Genomic DNA, 21292 nt, shown 5'->3' on the forward strand with positions numbered 1-21292 from the left:
TTAAGAAAACAAAGAATATTTTATTCCTTCAGCGGTTTCTATACAGCAATGACACCACGAGAATAGGATTAGAGTCTGGTCATCCTTGACCCCAGTCTGCCTCCTGGGAGAACGTATCACATGGCCCAAGATCTTGGCTGAGCTCCACTCAGGGCAAAGGAGGCCACAGTCCTTTCCAACCTGTGCAAAACCATCCGCCTCCCTGTCCAAACACACGGCCACGCTGTTCCAGATGTGCTGGGGCTGCCCCAGGCTCACAGTCCCAGGAGCACAGGCTCGGATCCCGCTTGGCCCAGAGGGGCCCACACTGGCCACACCTGTGCCCACGAACAGCCCTCCCTTTGTGGCCTCATGGGAACACCAAGCACGACTCCCTGGGAGAGACCTCATTTGCTGGGGAGTGGGGATCTTCCTGTACCCACGTCCCCGATGACCGCTGCACATCCTGGGGAACTGGCCAGTGGTAGCGGGCCAGAGCCGCACACAGCAGCTGACCCGCGTCCCCATTATATAGACGGGCAGCCTGAGGACTAGAGGGTGGCAAGCCCTCCCCGCTCCACAGCTGGACTTAACTGTCCATCTTCCGTCCCAGTGGCCAGTGGCTGGTCCCCCAGCCCCTAGGCTAATACGGAGCCGCCAGCCGGCCCCAAGCTTCTGAGCGGGTCCCCCAGGTCACCCTCCAGTGGGAGTGGCAGCAGTAACGGCGTTCCCAGCCGTGCCAACCGGAGAAGCTGGGCGGTACCGGCAGAGTGTTCTGGGACACCAGGAGTTACGTGGAGCTGCCTCTCTGTCCCTAACACAGAGAACGGACAGGTGGCCAAGAAGTGTCCCTGGGGCTCTGCCAGGTGGAGTTAGTCACTGGATAGCCCACGGGTGGGTCATCAAAGACCCCGCGGTGGCGTCGACCCGGACCCCAGGAAAGGGCTGGAGTGTCGGCTGGGTTTCCGGAAGACTCCCCAGGTAACAGCAACGGGCTCGGTGCACGCGGGGCGCCACCTCTGCGCTCGGGGAGTGCACAATGCGGGTGTGAGGCCCCCCATTTCACGGCCGAGGACGCCGCGCACGTCAAGCCTGCGGCCAAGGGCGCCCCTCGCCGGCGCGTGGGATCCAGCCCGGGCCCGATGCGGTCCGGAGCCCGGGACGCTCCCGCGCGCCGGCCTCACAGGCTGGAGGGCTGGGCCAGGCCGGGCCCCGACGGGGCGGGCACAGCGTCGCCCTCGGGCCGGGCCTCGGGGCCGCGCGCGTACGTGAGCACCACGGTGACGGTGGCGAAGGTGGCGGCGTTGACGGGGAAGGCGCGCAGCAGCGTGGACGCCAGCCCGCGCGTGAAGACGCGCCAGCCCTCGGCGCGGTAGCTCTGGCGCACGCAGTCCACGAAGCCGCCGTAGCGCGGGGCGCCCCGCACCCCGTCGGCCTGCAGCCGCGACTTGACCACGTCCACGGGGTAGGTGGACAGCCAGGACACGATGCCCGACGTGCCGCCCGCCAGCAGCAGCTTGGGCACCAGCAGCCGGTCGCCGGGCTCGCAGCCCAGCGCGCGCGTCAGCACGTCGTACGAGAGGAAGTAGACGCCGAAGCTGGGCGTCTCGCGCAGCAGGGTGGAGGCCATGCCCCGGTTGACGCCGCGCAGGCCCTCCTGCCGGTAGATGTGCGCCAGGCAGTGCAGCGAGCCGCGGTAGGTGCGGGCCGGGCCCGCGTCCTGCAGCTGCAGCCGCGTCTTGGCCAGCTCCATGGGGCAGCAGATGACGCACTGGATGGCGCCCGCCGCCGCGCCGGCCAGGAACTGGTTCAGCGGCGTGTCGCGGCCCAGCGCCCGCAGGGTGTTGCCCTGCACGCCGAACACCAGCGCGTTGATGAACGTGAGCCCCATGAGGGGCGAGCCCAGGCCCTTGTACAGGCCCAACACCTGCGGGGCACACAGACGCGCGTCAGGTGCGCTCCCGCCTGGGGCCTGGGGAGGGGAGGTAAGGGGGTGGGGGGTGGGGGGGGGGGGAGAGGGCGGCCCCAGCCCAGCCCGCGGGTTCGGGAGGACCAAGCAGAATCCTGCCAGAACCAGTGTCCCCGATGTCCGAGGTCTGGGCATTCACACCTTCCCATTTCCGAAGGGCTGATCTGCCCGTAGTCCCGCTGCCACCTTCGCTTCCAGCTCTGTGGTCTGGGGCCCAAAATGTCCTAGAGGCTGGTGTCCCGGGGCCACCCTCATCCTCCCCTCCCCCCACCTCCCAGACCCAGGCCACTCACACTCTCCTGCTTGACGATGGACTGGAAGCAGTGCAGGGTCCCTCGGTACTGAGGCCTCTCCATGCTCTGGACCTGCAGCCGCACCTGGAAGGACAGGGCCCCGTGAAAGGTGGCACCACTGTCCTGGTGGCAAACCATGGCCCCTGCCGAGGGGGGCTTCTCACCTAATTCTTATCACTCAGCTCCCCTCGTCAGGGGCTGGCAGTGCCTCCATGGGTGTTAAAGGCAAGGAGGCTCGGATGCTGAGGGATCCTGATTTCTGCCAGTAGCCCCTTGTGCGGATAGTGGTCGTGAGTTCACAAAGCAGGGACAGGAGAGGAGCTCATGGCCTCCTTAGCGACCGCAGGACCTTGTCACCACCTTCGGGGCCTGGGGGCTCACGCCCAGCCACCCTTGGAGCCCTGTGGTCCAGAACCTCTTACTGTGAAAAAAGTGTTCTCGATTGACCCCAGAGCTTATCTCTGGGCTTGATGCTCAGGCCCCATGGCTCGGAGCGGGAGCACATTTCCTGAACTTGGAATCCAGGTCCCGGGGGTTGGGGGGGGGGGGGGAGCTAGGTTAAGTCACGTTCTCAGGAGCGGACTCAGCAACCATCACCACAGCCAGGGCCATGGCACGAATGCCACTCTGTGCCTGGCAGCACCAGAGGGCCTAACGTTGGAATCACCGGCCGAGGTGCGTGCGCTTGTCCCTCCCATTTCAAAGATGGGAAGACTGAGGCTGAGATGTTTTGCAACTCCGCCCAGGCTGTCTGTCCTCTGCAGCGACATGGGCGGCTGTGTTGGTGGGGGCCAGAGTGTGTGTGGGGGGGTGCTGGCTGGTGAGAGCCCTCCAGTGGGCCTTCTATGGCTAAGTGCACTTACAAAAGAAGGTTTTCTAAGAACACGGACGTACCATCTCCGCACAGGAGGACCTCTGCGGCTGGTGGCCACGGCCCCCAGAGGCGCTGACCACCGAGCACACCCTGTGGCTGGCTGCTGCTGCCGGCTCTTGGTGGGGGGAGGGGTGGATTTTCAGAGAAAGGCAGAAGTGCTTGTCGAACAGTGATCACACAGGACCACCTTGAGCGCCGCTCTGGGTGGTTTTTGTGCCGTGAGGGCTTTTCGTTTTCCCTTCCGTGGTCTGACATCCCACCTGGAACACTTCTCTCTCGCGCGCAGCCCCCAACATGGGCACTGAGTGGGCCGTGGTAGCAGAAGTGACAGGAAGTACAGCCGTCCCCGCTGTGGGTTGCGCTTTCCTTCAGACAGCTACCTGGACAGCGGCTCCCAGTCTTTGCGGCTCGGACTGGCTCAGGCCCAGGCTCAGGCCAGGCTCGGGTCCCACAGGGAGCGCAGAGGCCCCTCTCCCCTTTGTTTCTGACCCCCGGACCTGGGACGAGTGCTTGCTGGCCAGGTGTCTTGGGGGGCCTAGGTTTGGGGGTGAAATGGGGCCCAGGTCTTGTAATATCTAGAGTTGAGGTGACCGTTTTGGGGTGACGGGATCTCGGGTTGGTGGACCCGCCCCCGGACAAGTGGTGATTGTCTCACACGCCCAGAAGGGCTGCCAGCTCTCCACGCGGCTGGGAGACCCCAACCAGCCCCACCCGGGTCCCCGCCCCACGACCTGCGCTGGGCCAGGTTCACCTGTCCCCTGCTCCTCCGGGAGGGGACTCTGGGGGGGTGGGGAGGAGGGGCGTGGCAGGGTGCAGTTCAGGCCCAGGATCAGGTTCGGCGAGGACAGAGAAGGGTCCGGTTCACCTGGTCTACTTACTAGCGCTCTCCAGGGCGAGGCTTACGCTCACCTACAACAAAGTTACACTTTTGCTACGGACGGAGGTAGCCCCTAGCTCAGAAAGTAAAGGCCATTAAAGCAACACAAAATTTCAACAGCACGTCTGGGCGTGGAGCCCCCGGGGCCAGCCCCCACCTCGCCATCCCCGCCCCCGCCCTGGGCTGGCCACTGGCCGGTGAAAGTGGTTTTACCCCCAGCGTCCCTGATTACAGTCGTGTCTAGTCAGTAGGACAGAAAACTACCTTCGGACAGAAACAGGTGTGAAGGTAGTGTGTCTGAGGACAGGGGCTTGATTCTGGGAGAAGAAGAGGAAAGCCAAATCTTAGACTCAAATCCCAGTCCCAAGGGTCTGGGAACACACAGCGGATGTCCCAGCCATGAGACAGCATGAACCGACGTGGGACACGGGTGTCCCCTCACGCATTCTGGAGCATAAGTCCAATTACATGAGGTTCGGGAAGAGGCAAACGGGACCGTGGCGTGAGAAGTCAGGAGAGTGGGGGTGCCTGGCTGGCTCTGTCGGAAGAGCTCTGGATCTTGGGGTCATGAGTTCGGGCCCCACGTTGGGCACAGAGCTTACGTTAAAAAAGAAGTTAGGAGAGTGGATGGCCAGAGAAAGGGCAAGCGTTGCTGGCAGGACTCGGGGGGCTCCTGATGGGGGGAGGGGACATTGTTCTGCTTTCCCAGGTGTGTGCTTCATGACGATTCACAGATTTGTACCCTTAGCATGCGTGCACTTTTCTACATGTGTCAAATTTCAGTTAAAACAACCACCACCACGGGGGCGCCTGCGTGGCTCAGTCGATTAAGTGACCAACTTGGGCTCAGGTCATGATCTCACGGTTCGTGGGTTCGAGCCCCGCGTCGGGCTCTGTGCTGACAGCTCGGAGCCTGGAGCCTGCTTTGGATTCTGTGTCTCCCTCTCTCTCTCTGCCCCTCCCCTGCTTGCACTCTGTCTCTCAAAAATAAATAAGACATTAAAAAAAAAAAACAACAAAAAAACCCACCACAGAGCTATTGAAGGAAATCCCCCTTTTGCTAAAAGCAAGGAATATATATGGGTCTGAGTACATTTCTGCTCAGATTTCTAAACAGAAATCTGAACAAGGGTTGGGGAAGGGTCTATATGAAGGACTTTTTTTCTTTTTAGTTTATATGTCTCTATGATGGTTAAAACTTTTTTCTACAGCCTACCTTACTTTTGTAATAGAAAGCCAACCAAGAAAATGTGACGGAGAAGGTGAGATCCTGAAGGAGGTGTACAAAACGTGCAAAAAGATTTGTCAGTATAAGGCACTAATTGGCTTTTCTACATTTTCCAATTTCCTTTTAATGAGAATGGTTTAACTTTCATAATGGAAAATAGCCAGTAAAAAAGAATGGCCATTAGTAATACAGCATTACATTGAACCAAATGAGTGTACCAGCCCGTAACTAGAACGAGGGGTCACCACCATTGGGTGACAGTGGTGGTTACTGGGGACGGGTTTTTCCTCTCCATAAGAAGACTGGGGCTCCTGGGTGGCTCAGTCGGTTAAGTGTCTGACTTCGGCTCAGGTCACGATCTCCCGATTTGTGGGTTCAGGCCCCGCATCAGGGTCTGTGCTGACTGACGGCTCAGAGTCTGGAGCCTATTTCGGGTTCTGTGTCTCCCTCTCTGCCCCTCCCCCACTTGCGCTCTGTCTCTCTGTCTCAAAAATAAACAAACATTAAAAAAAATTAAAACAAACAAAAAAAGAGATTGGCTTTTTATTTTTTTTTTTAATTTTTTTTTCAACGTTTTTTATTTTTTTTATTTTTGGGACAGAGAGAGACAGAGCTGAACGGGGGAGGGGCAGAGAGAGAGGGAGACACAGAATCGGAAACAGGCTCCAGGCTCCGAGCCATCGGCCCGGAGCCCGACGCGGGGCTCGAACTCACGGACCGCGAGATCGTGACCTGGCTGAAGTCGGACGCTTAACCGACTGCGCCACCCAGGCGCCCCAAGAGATTGGCTTTTTAAAGACAGGTTTGCCTAGATGTGATGCTGCTGGGCCACAGTGGCCAAAAAAAAAGTCACCGAATGGATTTCTTCAAAGACCTCCCTCCAGGCGCAAGCTAAGGGGGTCCAAGGAGAGGAACCCAGTGGGGTGGAGAGGCTCCTGCACCCAAATCACCCAGGGGCTTAGAGGGACAGAGACCCCAGGACAAAGTACTCCCAGCCTGGGGGCACTGATGAGGGGGCCCAGCGGGAGCCTCAGCCTGGTGGGGGGGGGGGGGGGGGGGGAAGGGCTAGCTGAAGGGGCCTGGGGCTGCCCAGGCTGAGTCATGGCTCAGAGAGGCGTGGCCCCCGCAAAGCTGGGCTGAGGAAGTGAATCGAGAGTCACTTCTTGGCTGGATACAGAGGCATTTACAACATGTGACCACAAGCATAACGTGGACAGTGCCAGGCTGCCCTGGGCTGCTCTGGCCTGTGGACGGGCTTCACAGGACGGCCAGCTAGGCAGTGCACAGGCAGCTGTGCGGACAGGCTCTCGGCAGGCCTGTGTAGGGCAGAGGTCGCCGTGTGGCAAGAAAGCGTGGCCCTTCCGCCTCCCCCCTAACTTGCATACGATGGGTTGGAAGAAAATCTGTGCTCTTCAGAACTAGCCTTTCACACAACCCAAACTATACTGTTGAGCACAGGGCACCACGATGGCCTCCGTAATCTTGCCTGACCCCTCAGTTTGCCGGCGAGAATGCTGGGCCGAGAGGTCAAGCAACTGGCCTGAGGTCACACAGCAGATTGGCTAGCCAGAGGCCTGGGCTGTACAAGGCCTAGGGCAGAACTTTTAAGGTCAGAGCCAATACATAAAGCTAGGCCCTCATGCCTGTGCCAGAGGAAACCCCAGCCCCTGAGTTCCTAGTCCTTTTCTTGGCCAGTGACCGTCTTGGCTTCTGCTGAAAAAAGAGGGGACAGGAAGTGATCTCAACCCCAGCTAGGGATGACATCCTTGCCTTAGCTCTACCCTCGCTCCAGCAGGATGAGGTGCCAAGTTCAGTGTTTACAGTGGGACACAAGACCCCAGCAGCAGGGAGAGACTCTGATTTGGGAATTTCCAGCTGGAGGACGTGGATTTCCTTTGTTTCTGTTTTGAGCATCTGACCACCTGGATCTGGACAGTTTATCGACGAGAAACTGGCTAACTGAGCACCTGGCCCAGGGCCACACACTCCGCACAGGTGGACACCAGCCCTCGGGAAACACTCTGTTTCGTGCCAATGATGACCACTCGTGAAGATCACGTTCGTGGGAAATACTGACCAGCTTTGGCTTTTCTGTATTTCTGTATTTTCTCTCTGAACTGCTCTTTCTTTCAAGAAGATGTCTGGGGGCGCCTGGGTGGCTCAGTCGGTTGAGTGTCTGACTCTTGGTTTCAGTTCAGGTCATGATCTCACGGTTCGTGGGTTCAAGCCCTACATCAGGCTCCGTGCTGATGATGTGGAGCCTGCTTGGGATTCTCTCTCCCTTCCTCTCTGCCCCCTACCCCACTCATGCTCGCTTGCTCTTAAAAAAATAAACAGACTTAAAAAAAAAAAAAAAGATGTCTGGGGGCGCCTGGGTGGCTCAGTCGGTTGAGTGTCTGACTCTTGGTTTCAGTTCAGGTCATGATCTCATGGTTCGTGGGTTCAAGCCCTACATCAGGCTCCGTGCTGATGATGTGGAGCCTGCTTGGGATTCTCTCTCCCTTCCTCTCTGCCCCCTACCCCACTCATGCTCGCTTGCTCTTAAAAAAATAAACAGACTTAAAAAAAAAAAAAAAGATGTCTGGGGGAGCCTGGGTGGCTCAGTCGGTTGAGTGTCCGACTTCAGCTCAAGTTATGATCTCACGGTCCATGAGTTCGAGCCCCACGTCGGGTTGTCTGCTGCCAGCGCAGAAGCTGCTCTGGATCCTCTGTCGCCCTCTCTCTTCCCCTCTCCCGCTCGTTCTCTTGCTTGCTCTCAAAAATAAATATTTTTAAAAAAGGGGGGGGTCACTGGAAAGGGGACCCCAGCCGTCCCGGCCCTGCGCATGTCCAGTGTCTGCCCCTCCCCAAGGACCTGAGAGTAAACTGTGACAAGAGACTCACCTTGACTGTGTCAAACGGGTGTCCCACGAGCACGCCTGCCACACCTGGGGGAAGAAAGGGGCATGTCACCCAAATGCCTCAGAAACCTGTAGCACAGGGGTCTTCCTGCAAGGACTGCATGGGAGCCACGGGACTGGAGGGGAAAAAGCCGTTTATCAAGCACCTACTGTGTGCCAGGCACCCTGTGGGCTCCCTCGTCCTCATGCCTGCACGAGCAGTGGGGGTGTGGGGGGGAATGACATCCCTGAGGTCAAGCCTGGATCTGTCCAACCCAACGCTGGGGTCTCTCCAGCCCCTGCTTCCCACTGCACTTGACTGGTCCACGTGCCTGAGGACAGCTGGCCCCCGGAAGCCGCACACACTAGTTCTGAGATGGTCCCGTTGCTCCAAACACCTCCTGGCGTGGCGGGGGGGGGGGGGGGGGGGGGGGCAGGGATTGTGGACTTGGGGTCAGAGGGCCACCCAGATTTGACTTTTCCCTCCGCCACTCACCAGCTGGCCAAGCTCCCAAAGGACTCGGGGTCTGTGGCTCACTCCCCTTGCCTGTGCAGGTGAGAGCATCAAGTGCCCCCCCCACACCCCCCAAAACTGACCCAGGGCCCAGGCAGCACAGGCACTGGTTGGCCACTCCCTTCCCCACGTGGGAGCCGCCTGGGACCCGGGGAGTTAGCTCGGGACTTTGTGATCACGCGCAAGGATGCGTCCGTCCAGCCTCTGCCAAAACCCCAAAACCTCAGGGGACGAAGGCTCATCACTCTCCACATTGGCTTCTGAACCCTTTTCTGAGTCCTGAGTGCTGTTCAGGTGTAACTATCGCTGGGAATCAGGCACCTCGTGACCCCATTCACAGAAGGAGAAAGGGAGGCTCAGTGAGGTGAAGGTGGCTTCGACTCCCACGCTCTCCTCCCTAGAATTTTGTGTGTGAATCTCTGAAAGGTCTGTTACCGCTGGGAGTGTTTGTAATTAAGACAGTATTAACGTCTCTACCTGCCGGTCACTGTTCTCAGTTTGGCATGTGTACTAACTCTCCCTCTCACATGTAAAGAAAGGACTATGAGCCCATTTTACAGATGAGGGACCTGAGGCCGAAGGAAGTCGTATGTCCACGCTGCGTGGCGAGAGAGTGGTGAGGCGAGGATTGCAGCCTAGGCCTCCTGGGCCTGGAGCCCTCCTCCTTCCCCGCTCACCTCTCTTGCCCCCCGTTGGGGCTGCTCATCAGGGTGGTGGGCGCCCAGCGGTTAGCGGGAGTCACCGCGCCTCTTTACAACTTGCGTGTTGTCGTGCGTCCCCCTCACCTTGTCTCACGCTTTGGACCTTAGGATCCGCTGTGTTTGACGCGAACTTGGCCAGTCCCGCTTTCCTTCTGGTTGCGCGCGCCTGGCATGGTTCGGTGACGGTTAATTTTCAACCTGGTCCTACTCCCTTGTTTTCGGTGCTCCTGGAAGCGAGCTCCCGCTCTCCGCCGCTCCCGTCTGGAGGCGCCTCCGGTTCTGCCGAGACGGGACATCTGACACGACTCCATCTCATTTTACGTGAATGGCTCATTTCTTCCCTTTGTCTTTCTACATGTTGGCTGCTTCGGGCCACCCGCCACTTCTCCGCCTTCTGCTAGTGTCTAAGTTCGGCTCAAGGTTACTTCTTGTTTCTTACTTTTAATCATTATGTGGAAACAGGACAAGAACCGTCACCGCCCCCCCCCCCCCAAGGCTTTCTCTGCCCCCCGCCTTGCTGCCCTCCCCCTCCCCCCGCCCAGTAAGAGCCGCCCCAACAAGGTTTCCAACTCTGATAGCTTCCTCTTCTACCCCGTTTAGACCCCACGAGATTCAGAACTGTTCCCTCACTTCCTCCCCTCTACCCCCTTCTTGGGGTCTCTACCCCGATCAGTTGCCATTTTGTTGGAGCCTTTCTTGATTACTCTCCTCGGAGGTTAACACGTGAGGAAACGGCCTACAGAGTCTATTTCTTTAACAGCATCCGGGAACAACGGTCCTGTGCTCTGGTGAGGCTCCCAGGCCCAGGCCATTAGGGTGGCCGTGTCCCAGAATCTTCTCGCTTCTGGTGCCACAGCTGAGAAATCCATTGCCGGTACGTTTTTTGCTCCTTGTCAGTAATTTATGCATTCTATCGGGAAGCCTCTGAGATTTTATCTGCAGATTTCAGGAATGTCACCAGGAGATGCCAAGGGTGTGTCTTTTTTTTTTTTTTTAAAGTATCCCTGCCTGGTACACCAGCCCTTTCTCTCTGCACATTCAGGCCTTTTTTCTGATCAGAGGAAATTTCCACTATCGTTTATTCATCATAATCTTCATCTCCAGACCTTCTCCTTCTGGAACCCCTAACATTCACAGGAAGATGAAAAGACCTCCCCGAGGTGTCTCTTCCCTCAAGACTTCCGTGCCCGTGCCTCTGGTCCTCTGTGACACACTTTGTTTCTATCTTTTGAGATCCACCTTCTCTGCCATAGCGTGTTGTGAATTTTCTAAATTTGAAAAGCCTGGTTCTAGAACTTATTTTCTTGGGCTCTGATTTCCCTGGGTTTTAGACACTTGACACTTGCCTGGGGGGTATGCTGTTTGACCTCCCTTCTCTCCAGCTGCGGACCCCTGGGGACCTCCATGCCCTCTGCAGCCAGGCCCAGTTGTGGGGTCCCCAAGAAGCTGGTGCCGGAAATGCTGGGGGTCCCCTTCCTGTGGGTGGCGGGTCCTGGCTCTGGTCCCAGACTTCTCAGGTTCCGGCCTTCATCAGCCTCCAGGATGGAAGGGGTAACCACCCTCTCCCCCTCCCCTCCCCCAGCCTCAGCTGGGAGGCCCCCCAAGACCTCCAGTGGCAGCCATTTGCACTGCCACTTGCTCCAGAGGCTGATTTCAATGCCCCCAGGGGAGGGGCTGAGTGCCTTCACCCAGGACATCCCCATTCACAGGAACAGAGTGGGCCTGCCTCCATCAGGGCCCCCAGTCCTGCCAAGCCTTACCCTTTAACCTCACGGGGAAGCCCCTCCAGGCCAGCGCCCCGACAGGACGCTGAGGCACCACAAGGAGATCCTTTTTCCCACCTCCACAGCCAGTGCCCACTGCCCTACACACGGTGGTTTCTCGGGGGCACCGCCGGGCCCTCTGGGGTAGGAGTGGGGGGCGACGGTCCCGGAGGCAGGCGTTGCAGGAGACACTTGGATGGCAGACCTGTCTTCCCCGCACAGGCTTCCCGGCCCCACCACGGAGCCGCGCCTCCGCCTATCCAGGCACGTGGCAGCGAGACTCCCCATTCGGGGCACAGGGTGCTGGCGGGCCGCCGGCCTGGGACTGACCCCCTGGTGCGGAGCAAAGGCAGACATTCTGCCCTTCCGACCACGTGAGCGCCGGGATGCCGTCAATCAAGGCACCTGTCCCACCTCCCCGCGGGTGAAATTGAACACGTGACCCGACACTCCGCCAATCAGAGGTGACGTACCGCTCTCCCTCGCAGGAATCTGAATCTAGAGGGACCCCGGGCCGCCGAGGAGAAGCTCCGTCGACCCCCTGCTCTGGGTCCTCTGGGTCCAGGTCTGAAAGAGCCCAAGCCGGAAGTAACGAGGCAGGGGCCTCCAGGGCCAGGCGCTGAGCTGGGGGCGCGGCCCGCGCCTAGTTCCTAGACAGTCCCTCTGCACAGGCTACTTTGTGCCAGGGACACAATCAGGTCACTGTCTCACTAGTCCCTCCACTTCTCCAGGCCAAGGTTTCTCCTGGGTCACATAAGACCAGGAGAGGATCTCAGGGGAGCGGAAGCCGACAACCCTCACAAGGAGGCTTTGTGGCGGCCACTGCCATCCTCACGGGCCTGGGAGACTCAGGCCTCCACTCACAGCAGGGAGGTAGGTGCCGCCAGCAGCCCCAGGCTTGCCCCTGGGTGGGAGTAGGGCAGTTGGGGGTTGGGGGAAGGGGCTGGGGCCCATAGCTCCGCGTGGTGCTGGACCCTGACCTTGCCCCAACCCTGCAGCCTGGACAGGATCCCTCCTAGGTGGGCTCGGCGAGGGAGGGCGGAAGGCATGGCCTTTTGAGCACAGAGCCGACAGTGACCGAACCCGTGTGTCTAGGGGTGGGGTGGGTCCCTAAGCAGGCCTGGCCTCAGGATGAGTTCCACCTCAAACCCCACAGCTCCCAGGACACCCGGGAGAAATCAGAAGGAATCCTGTTCCTCTGGGGAAAGAACCCACATTCCCCAAGAAGCTGGAAAGGGGCTTTGGCTGTGGGGCAGTCCAAGCTCATTGAGCCACCACTGCGGGGTGGGTAGAGGAGGGTTTGGGGGCTCGGGAGGAGCCAGCAGGGGTGGTGGCAGGTGCAGTCACCAGAGCGGGGAGGGGAACAGGGGAGCTGAGCCCCGGATCCGCAGAGGCTGCCCGCTCCTGTCTCCTCTGGCCTGGGCTTGGGAGAAATTCACGCATTTACGAAAGGCCCTGGGGTTCTTCCCCCTTCAGCAGACTCCAGCCCGGTGGTTTCCTGAGGCCTGATTGGGTAACAGGCTGGGAAGTTCTTAAATCTCTTGACACACATCGCTTCCCTGGCACACTGCCCTCCCCACCAGTCTCTTCTTGCCCAGAGCAGGAAGCTGAAATCAGAGGCTTAAATGCCCCAGGCCATTGTCACTCCTCTTCCTCCAGGGTGCCCAACGCCAAACCCAAGCGGATCAACAGTGAAAGCAATTTCAGGTGCTGGAGGAGGGACATCCACCATCAGAGCAGGACCAGGCCTGGGGCCATGCAGCCAGCTCTTCCGTCAGCTCCTTGGGGAATGACATAACCCGGCTCGCAGTTAATACCCGTTAAATAAATTAACTCTCCAAGTAAAAGCAACGAAGCTAAAGGCCAAACAGGGAAGCGCCCGGCCCGGCTCCATGCCCAGGGTCGTCCCATGGCATATCCTGGGTTGCACACTGACCGCAGCCCTCCCGGGGACACAGGCTTGGGGAGGACCCTAGCAGCCTGGTCTGGGTGAAGGTGCCCCGCACCGGTGACACGCACGCGTGAGCACAGGGCTAGCCCACACCGCGTGTCAGGCCCACTCCGCCACCCGGGTGAAGACCCCCCGCCAGCAGTTCCCTGAACGGATTAGGGAGGTGAGGCATGCCCAAAGCATGACTCGGCGCCTAGGGGCCCGCCGCCGGCGCCCTTCCGGGCCTTCCAAGGCCAGCCCCCTAGGGGGTCTTCCTGTGGCCCCAGCCCCGCCCAGACACCTGCGGGGAAGGGGGTGGAGGCAGCCCCCAACTTCTGGGGCCGTGGGCGCGGGCCGGGGATGCGGGAACCGGGGAGGGAGATGCGCCCGAGGCCTCGCGCGAGCGGGACGCACCGGGCGGCGGGACGTCCTCCTGGCGGTCCCCCACTTGGCCAAGCCACGGTGCTGCCCCGGCGCCCCAGACCTCTCGTCTGGACGAGCCCCGAAGGACTCGAACGCCACCTGCCCTCGCGGACGGCGTGCTAGACGCCCTCCCGGCCTGTTGTCTGGGCACGTCCCCGAGAGCCCCGTGAGACGAGAGCATCGTTACCCCCATGCTTCAGGCGAGGAAAGCCCGGCGCCCGCAGGTGAGCCGGCCTCCCATCCCGCACACGCCTGGCTCCGGCCTCCCGAGATCGCGCGGTCCGGGTGGGCGCCGCCCGCCTGCTTACCCCCAGCGCATCCAGCCAGGAAGTCGAGCGCCATGGCCGGGCCCCCGGCGAGGCTGCCCTTTCCTCCTCGTCCTTCTCCTCTGGCCCCTCGCCGGGCTGGTGGCCGTCGGGGGTCCCGCCGGCTCGCACGGTTGGGACTCGGCCTGGCCGCCGCCTCCTGGCGCGGAGCCCGGGGCCAGCCGGGGGCAGGGGGCGGCGGCGGCGGCGGCTCAGAGCGCGGGTCCTCCCGCCGGCGCCCGTCCCTGGCCGGCCGGCTCGCTCGCCCTCGCGGCCGTCCGCCCGCAGCCAGTGGTCCCGCACCTCGGGCCGCTCGCCCCGCCCCTCGGGCCTGCCGGCCGGGCTCCCGCGGGGGGTGCGGAGCGCAGCCAATGGGCGGGCGAGGCGCGGACAACACCCCGGGCCCTGCGCGCCGCCGCCGCGCCTCATTGGCTGGGCGTGTCCGGGGCGGGCCAGGCGGGGGGTGGACGTGGCGGGCGGGGGAGGCGCACAGGCGCCGCAGACAAAGAGTGTGCTTCGTGCGCCCGCCCGCGCGGCTCCGGAGGGGAGAGCAGCCGGGTGCGCGCGGTGCTGGGACGGTGGGGCTGGGCCCGGGAGCCCGGGGCCTGACGGCGGCCTGTGCAGGGGTGGGAACCTCCCGGCGTGAGCGACACGGGTCAGCTGAGCGGGAGGCGGGGTGTGCTCGCTCTGGACTGGACCCTTGGACCTGGGGCCTGGGTCCGGATCCCGACTCGGCCGCCCAACCTCAAGTCCTGGCCCGTGTAATGGGGACACGGGCGCGTCAAGGGGCGCGGAGCGCCAGGGCTCTGCAAGGCTCCGACACAACTAGCTGTGATACCCCTGGAGCGGCGAATCGCCCCTCCGCCCGCGCGCCCGCCGGGCCCGCACGCGGGGTCCCGGGACGGCGGGGAGCTGGAAAGGGGAAGGGGGCTGTGGGGCGCCCCTCGGGGACGCGCACCTGCCTGCGCCCTGCTGGGCCGCGGAGGGGTGCGGATCCGGGCAGGTTCCTGGACGGGCGCACACAGGCCATCGGTGGCAGGGAGGGCGCCGGCGCGGGGCCTCGACAAGGGAGGCCTCGGGAAGGACTGGGCGAGCCGGCCCAAGTGGGAGGGCGCTGGGCCGCGGGGGACGAGGGGGACGAGGAGGAGCCAGGTCCTGCGCCTGGAGAGTCCCTGAGATTGGCAGTGACAAGGACCCCTCCCTGGTCTTTGGGGGAGTGTCCTGTTCAGCGACGTGTCCTGCCCTCCTTCCCCAGCGCCTTGTGAAGTCTGGACTGTCCGGCTGGGACTCGACTTGGCTGGGCGCTTTCTCCTGCACAATGAGAGTCAGATAACAGCGTCAGGCCTGCGGCTCAACTTCCTTCTTCAAGATTCTGTGGTCAGGACCTGCGTGTTTCCGGATTGCAGACCACAGTTCTTTTATTCTCATGTTACCATTTCTGGAAGAAGGATGGGGATTACAATAGATATGTATCCAGGGTTTTATTCTTTTATTATTTTCAGGTTTATTTTTTTGAGAGAAAGAGCACTTCCGTAGGGGAGGGGGAGAGAGAGAGGTAGGTAGAGAGAGAGAGAGAGACAGAGAGAGAGACAGAGAAAGAGAAAGCAGGCCTCAGTGCTGTTAGCCCAGAGCCCCAAACTGTGAGATCATGACCTCAGCCAAAATCCAAGAGTTGAAAGCTTAACCAGCTGAGCCACCCAGGTGCCCCATATACCGAAGGTTTTAAAGATTATATATTTCTGCTAGGAGGGGATTTCTCAGGGGTATGTAAGTAGTGACTATGGTGATACAAGGCCGCCAGGGATCCAACGATCATTAGTGGTTTCCTTTGATTCTTCTTAGAATCTAAATAGAACAGAACGTTCATTAAGCAGAGACCCAAAGCCAGGTCTGCTGACTCCTAGTCCAGTGCTCGTGATGGCTGGTGGGCCCTGAACTAGGGGTCTGGAGGCCTGGGTTTGAATATCGCCAGCCTCTGACCTCGAGGAGCCAGGAAAACAATAGCATGTGGGCCCCAGGAGAAGCCCAGACCCAAAACAGGGGCTGGAGTTGACTGTGGCTGGAGGCCTCCAAGGCCATGATGATTAAACTTACATCCAGGAGACCCACCCTTACAAACACATTGTCCCTTGGTTGCCACGGCCTCCAGAGGTAAAGCAAAATGCCCGCAGCGTGTTTTGGGGGGCTTGAGTAGAAAGTCAAGTACTTTAATGAGGCAGTGAGTCACAAAGCTATAATGGGGCATTTGATAAGGAAACAAGGATGAGCTACTTTTTTTTTTTTTTTTTTTTTTTTTTGCCTTAAGAGAATGCACGTGCCCTTAAGTTAGTGTCATAATTGAGGCAGGTTGCAGGAGCCCTGACTCCTGGGGGTCAGCAGCCTGACCTCCAGGGGCTCCCATGGCGGTTAGGGAGAGACCAGAAAGAATGAGGAAGTCATCGCAAAGAGTTACACATGTCCGTCTTTTGGAGCCTGCATTATCACATTAGCGGTTGGGTTCTATGCGTGTTCTGTTTCATTTCCTGAGGATACATTACAGCACAGAACATGATGTTTTCAAACTCCTCACCTTCCGCAGAGCCCCAGGCCCCACCCCCATGCCAGGCAAAGCCTCCCTGCAGGGCTCTTCCCAGACCCTAAACTTTAAGGGGCGGGGGGTGGGGGGGGGTGTCCAAGGCCAGAGCAGGACAGCCAGTGGGGGAGGGAACGTCACAGGGGACGGAGGTCAAGCCAGGTCACCGTCAAGTACATGGTGCGGTTTCTATTTTGCCCAGCTTTTATCATTTCCTACACAAGACGGATCCAGTGTGGAAGAATTAGAAACACCAGCAGGAAAAGAGGAAAGGAAAATGACCTCTTTTCTCCCCACCCCTGAATCTGCTGGATTCAGTGACAGGGGCTGTTTCAGTGACAGGTGAGGTGGGATGGGGAGGGCAGGACGGTCAACTGGCTCCCCACTCACTTGGGCTCGGCGCCCCTGCTCACTTCTCATCTGCGCACAAGGGGCTTGGCTGGTCCTCCCCGTCTACACTGGGGAGTCTGCCACCCCTTCCCACACTCTGCTTTCTTTCAGCTCCCGGAGTGACTTCATTTGTTGCTCTATGTGGTTATCCCCTCTCTTCCCCTAGAATGTAAGCTCCACCAGGGAAGGGACCTTCTCTGTCCTCTTTGTTAACACTAAGCTAGGTGCCCAGTGGGGGACAGAATCATTCAGTGGCCAGAGCCGTGGAAGGTGACGGACCCTGGGTGGAGGGGGAGGCAGGCGGGAGGCTCCTCCCGGCCGACAGCCTGACCCTTCTCCAGGGATGCGTGTTCTGGGAAGAAGGTGAGGGCTGGTGGGGGTTCTGGGTGATAGTTTTTCCTACAGTGTATTTTTAGAGGGGTGCCTGGGTGGCTCAGTCGGTGAAGCATCCTACTTCGCCTCAGGTCATGGCCTCCCGGTTTGTGAGTTTGAGCCCCCAGTTGGGACGACGGATCCCCTGTCTCCCTCTCTCTCTGCCCCTCTCCCACTCATACTCTCTCTGTCTCGAAAATAAATAAGCATTACAAAAATAATAACATGTATTTTTAGAATTAAAAACTTCGGAAACAAAGTTTCTCTCCTCCGGGCTGCAGTGGGCCCTGATAAGGAGGAGCCTGAGAGAGGGGCAGGATGGGACCTGGGTTGGGATGTGTGTGCATGTGCGTGTGTGTGTGTGTGTGTGTGTGTGTGTGCAGAGCCAGAACCCTGCCCGTCTGCTTTGACTCGAAAGCAGGGATCAGCCTGCCAGCTCTGGCAGGGGCTGAGCGGGCAGCTGAGGAGCCAGGCCTGGGTGAGGGGAGTGGGGCCCTGGCCCGTCCTGCCCTATGGCCCCAGCCACAGGCTCCCCACTCTAGACCTCCGGCATGGAGCCTCCCAGAAATGTGGCTAAGACACACCTCACCAGACCTAAGGAATCAGACTTAGGGAGCAGGGGGGCTCGAGACCTGCATTTATTTTTTTAAGTGTATTTATTTGTTTTGAGAGAAAGAGAGCATGCGACAGTGAGAGAGGGGCAGAGGGAGAGGGAGCCAGAGAATCTCAAGCAGGCTCCTGCTGTTGGGGCAGAGCCCTGACCTGGGGCTTGATCCCACGGACTGTGAGCTCATGACCTGAGCTGACATCAAGAGTTGGACACTTAACTGACTGAGCCCCTCAGGCGCCGAGAAACCGGCATTGAAAGTGGCCCCTTCCGGGGCTTTTAGGTGGCTCTGGGGGCCGCAGGTTGAGACTGTCTCCAAGGACAGGTTCGGGAACTTGACTTCTGCAGTCTCAACTTGGGCCCCTCCTGGCTGCGTGACCCTGTGAGCCTTCTTGGCCTCAGTTTCCTCATTCGTAAAATGGGTTCAGGAGGATCCTAGGGGCCAGAGCAACTCAAAGAGCCCCACGGGGCAGGTGCTTTTGTAGGAAATGGAAGAGAAGAGTTGACTTAATTATTCAGCTGAGGTATTTGGGGTTTCTTACAGGCATCTTCAAGTGTCCAGCTGGGGAGGGGAAACTCTGGCCCCAGAACTTCTGAAGGCTGCAGCGAGCAGGTCTGGGGGGCGGGGGCACTGGGGCGGGAGCTGTGGTTGGCTGCCTGGCACTGATGAGAACTAACTACCCTCTAGGTTTCTCCCCAGCGAGCATGTGGCTGCCATGGGGCTGTGCCTCCGCCCCTCTTATCCCATCCACTCTCACAGTGACTCACCCCCCGACTAAGCGAGTCTTTCTACTCTGGGCCTCAGAGGCTGAAGGGCCTGGGACCCCTTGGAGACAGGCAGCCACTGTCCTCACAAGTTCATGGTGCCCAGAGTTCTCTTGTTAGGTAGACTTGAAACGATTTGCTTGAATTGAGTCAACCCCAAAGTTGCCACCATGCTGTGTGGGCCTCTTGCGCATTCATTTCCACTGGAAATTTCATCGTTTTCCCCAGGGCTGCCTCTCCAGGTGAGCTGTGGGCCTCCCTTGTGCTGGGCACCAGCCCCAACCCACTTGGCTTTGGAGTGATCAAGAGACCGGAGCGAGGGAGGCTCTGGCCAGATAGTGTTGTTTAAGTTTATTTATTTTGAGAGAGAGAGAGAGAGAGAGAGAGAGAGAGAGAGAGAGAAAGAGAGAGAGAGAGAGAGAGAGAGAGAGAAAGAGAATCCCAAGCAGGCTCTGCACTGTCAGCACAGAGCCTGATGTGGCCCTTGAACCCACGAACCGCGAGATCATGACCTGAGTCGAAGTCAAGAGTCGGACTGTTAACCCACCGAGCCACCCAGGTGCCCCAGCTCCGGCCAGGTTGTGACATGACCAGAAACTCAAGATGGGAATGATATAAATAAACGCAGGGCAAATGCTTCAAGTATAAAAATAGAGCCTGCAGGGGGCCTGCCCGAGAGTGCCGGACCTGGGGGCCCCAGCGGTGGTCTGCAGCTTGGGTCGGGCCATCGGGTCAGGACAGAGGAGCTGGGCGGAGGCGCTCAGCCAGGTGAGGCAGACAGCATGTGCTTGCCGCCCACTCGGAGGTCGTGTGGCGCACGGGCCTCCTGGAGCCCACCCTCTGGGCTGGCGCTGGGGCCCCACGTGAGCCCGCCTGGCTGTGCCCTCCCCGGGGCCACACACCGTGTGGTCTGGGGGACGGAAGAGCAGACCGCCGACCCGGGCGGATGGCCTGTGTGCGGGGCGGGCATCCGAGGGCAGTGGCCAGAGGAGGGCAGTGTGTCTCCACCTGGGCCGTGGTCCCGGTGGCAGGGTGAGCTGGAGTTGACACCACGGAAGGCGGGGGACGGCGTGGCGGCGGACAGAGAACGACGCACACGGAGCCCAGAGGCGCGTGGGGACAGTCCGATGTGGCAGGCAGGCCCTCGGGGAGGACAGACGCGGGAGGAGCCTGGGGCAGCTCCAGAAACAGGCGGAGGAAGGGACAGAGAGAAAGCCTGCAGCATCCTAGAATGCAGAATCCTGGAGCTGGAGTACCCCCTGTTCCAGAACCTCTCCCTGAAGGAAGGGCCTTGTGCCGCCGCCCGGCCAGGCAGCACCTTCCTGGGGCCGCTTCATGTGGACGGTCCCTCGTCTCCCACCTGCCTTGCTGCTTTGGGCTCTGCTCTCTGGAGTCCTTGTCCTCGGTCCCCCGGGTGGCACGTGGGGCTGGCTGGGGGCCACTCCCTGCTGGTCCAGTGGGGGGGTGGGATGCCCGGTCGCCTGAGCTCCTGGGAGTCCCTGCCATCTTCCCCGAGCAGCTCAGCTGTCCCCCCCCCCCCCCCTTCCTGGAGGCCTCTGTGACCGCCCCAGTGGAGACTGGCTTCTCTCTGTGACAGGCTGGCCACACCTACCCGTTTCCATCCCTGGCTCTCTGTGGCGGCTTGAAAACACGTCCACTAATTCTCCTAGACTCCCCACTTCCTAATGTGCCTGTCACTGAGTGTGGGGCTACGGTGAGTGACTCACTTCTAGTAAATAGAAAATATTCACTGGGTCGGGGAGGGGGGGTGCACCTGGGTGGCTCACTCGGTTAAGGGTCTGACTCTTGGTTTCGGTTCGGGCCATGATCTCACGGTTCATGGGTTCGAGCCCTGCATCGGGCTCTGTGCCGACAGCTCGGAGCCTGGAGCCCGCTTCGGATTCTGTGTGTCCCTCTCCGTCTGCCCCTCCCCTGCTCCTGCTCTTTCAAAATGAGTAAAAATCTCTCAAAAATACACATTTAAAAAAAATTTAGGGGCGCCTGGGTGGCGCAGTCGGTTAAGCGTCTGACTTCAGCCAGGTCACGATCTCGCGGTCTGTGAGTTCGAGCCCCGCGTCAGGCTCTGTGCTGACGGCTCGGAGCCTGGAGCCTGTTTCCAATTCTGTGTCTCCCTCTCTCTCTGCCCCTCCCCCGTTCATGCTCTGTCTCTCTCTGTCCCAAAAATAAAATAAAACAAAACAAAACAAAAAAAAAAAAACGTTGAAAAAATTTAGTAAAAGAAAAAATATTCGCTGGGAATGACATTGTGTCACTTACAAGACAGTCACCAAGGCATTGTGGCCGCCCCCTTTCTCCCCCTCTTGGATCACCAGCTCCAGGGGAAGCTGGGAGCCATGTGGGGACCAGTCCTGTAGAGAGGTCCCTGCGTTGAGGAACCGAAGCCTCCAGCCGACAGCCACACGAGAGAGTCACCTTGGAAGGGGGTCCCCCTAGCCCCGCGTCAGGCCTTCAGATGGTGCAGCCCGTGCCCACGGCTTGACCGCAGCCTCGCGAGAGACCCTGAGCCACAGCCAGCCAGCCAAGCTCTCCCCCGATTCCTGACCCTCAGAAACTGTGAGGTAATAAATATTTGGCATCTGAAGCTGCTAAGTTTGGGGATAATTTGTTATGCAAGAATGGATAGTATATACTCCCCAGCCGGGCCGGGCCTGCAGGGGGGCGAGGGTAGCATCTAGGCCACTTCTGGACCCCAGTGCCCAGCACGAGGCCTGCACGAGAACACGCACGCCGGAATGAGCGGGTGAACGAATGCCTGCCTGGCAGAAGGCTTCAGGCTTCAGGTCCCGCTTTGGAGAGAGCTTCCTGTTCCTCAGTCCAACTCCCTGCATCT

At 59.7% G+C, this 21292-nt stretch overlaps 2 protein-coding genes across 9 annotated transcripts in view; one reads left to right on the forward strand and one right to left on the reverse strand.

Annotated features, from left to right (window-relative positions):
• Positions 1 to 21292, reverse strand: part of SLC25A29 (solute carrier family 25 member 29) — a 21888-nt gene continuing 596 nt past the window's right edge. The window contains exons 1-6 of one of the 6 annotated variants that reach the window (XM_058740735.1): positions 13739 to 14093; positions 8104 to 8147; positions 3136 to 4024; positions 2406 to 2662; positions 2242 to 2325; positions 1 to 1906 (exon numbers count right to left, since the gene is read on the reverse strand). In XM_058740735.1, the coding sequence (XP_058596718.1) occupies positions 1160 to 1906; positions 2242 to 2304 (810 nt within the window). In that variant the 5' untranslated portion in view covers positions 2305 to 2325; positions 2406 to 2662; positions 3136 to 4024; positions 8104 to 8147; positions 13739 to 14093 and the 3' untranslated portion in view covers positions 1 to 1159. Of the gene's footprint in view, positions 1907 to 2241; positions 2326 to 2405; positions 5761 to 8103; positions 8148 to 13738; positions 14094 to 14693; positions 15046 to 21292 lie in introns of those variants that run through there. The other 5 variants (XM_058740736.1, XM_058740737.1, XM_058740733.1 and 2 more) reach the window with 5 other exon arrangements.
• The window catches only part of SLC25A47 (solute carrier family 25 member 47), a 21163-nt gene continuing 11526 nt past the window's right edge, over positions 11656 to 21292 (forward strand). The window contains exons 1-3 of one of the 3 annotated variants that reach the window (XM_058740740.1): positions 11656 to 11950; positions 20039 to 20155; positions 20775 to 21020. The gene's annotated coding sequence lies outside the window, so the exon portion shown is untranslated. Of the gene's footprint in view, positions 11951 to 13326; positions 13655 to 20038; positions 20156 to 20774; positions 21021 to 21292 lie in introns of those variants that run through there. The other 2 variants (XM_058740739.1, XM_058740742.1) reach the window with 2 other exon arrangements.

The sequence above is a fragment of the Neofelis nebulosa genome, chromosome 7 (genome assembly GCF_028018385.1).
Source record: "Neofelis nebulosa isolate mNeoNeb1 chromosome 7, mNeoNeb1.pri, whole genome shotgun sequence".
NCBI lineage: Eukaryota > Metazoa > Chordata > Mammalia > Carnivora > Felidae > Neofelis > Neofelis nebulosa.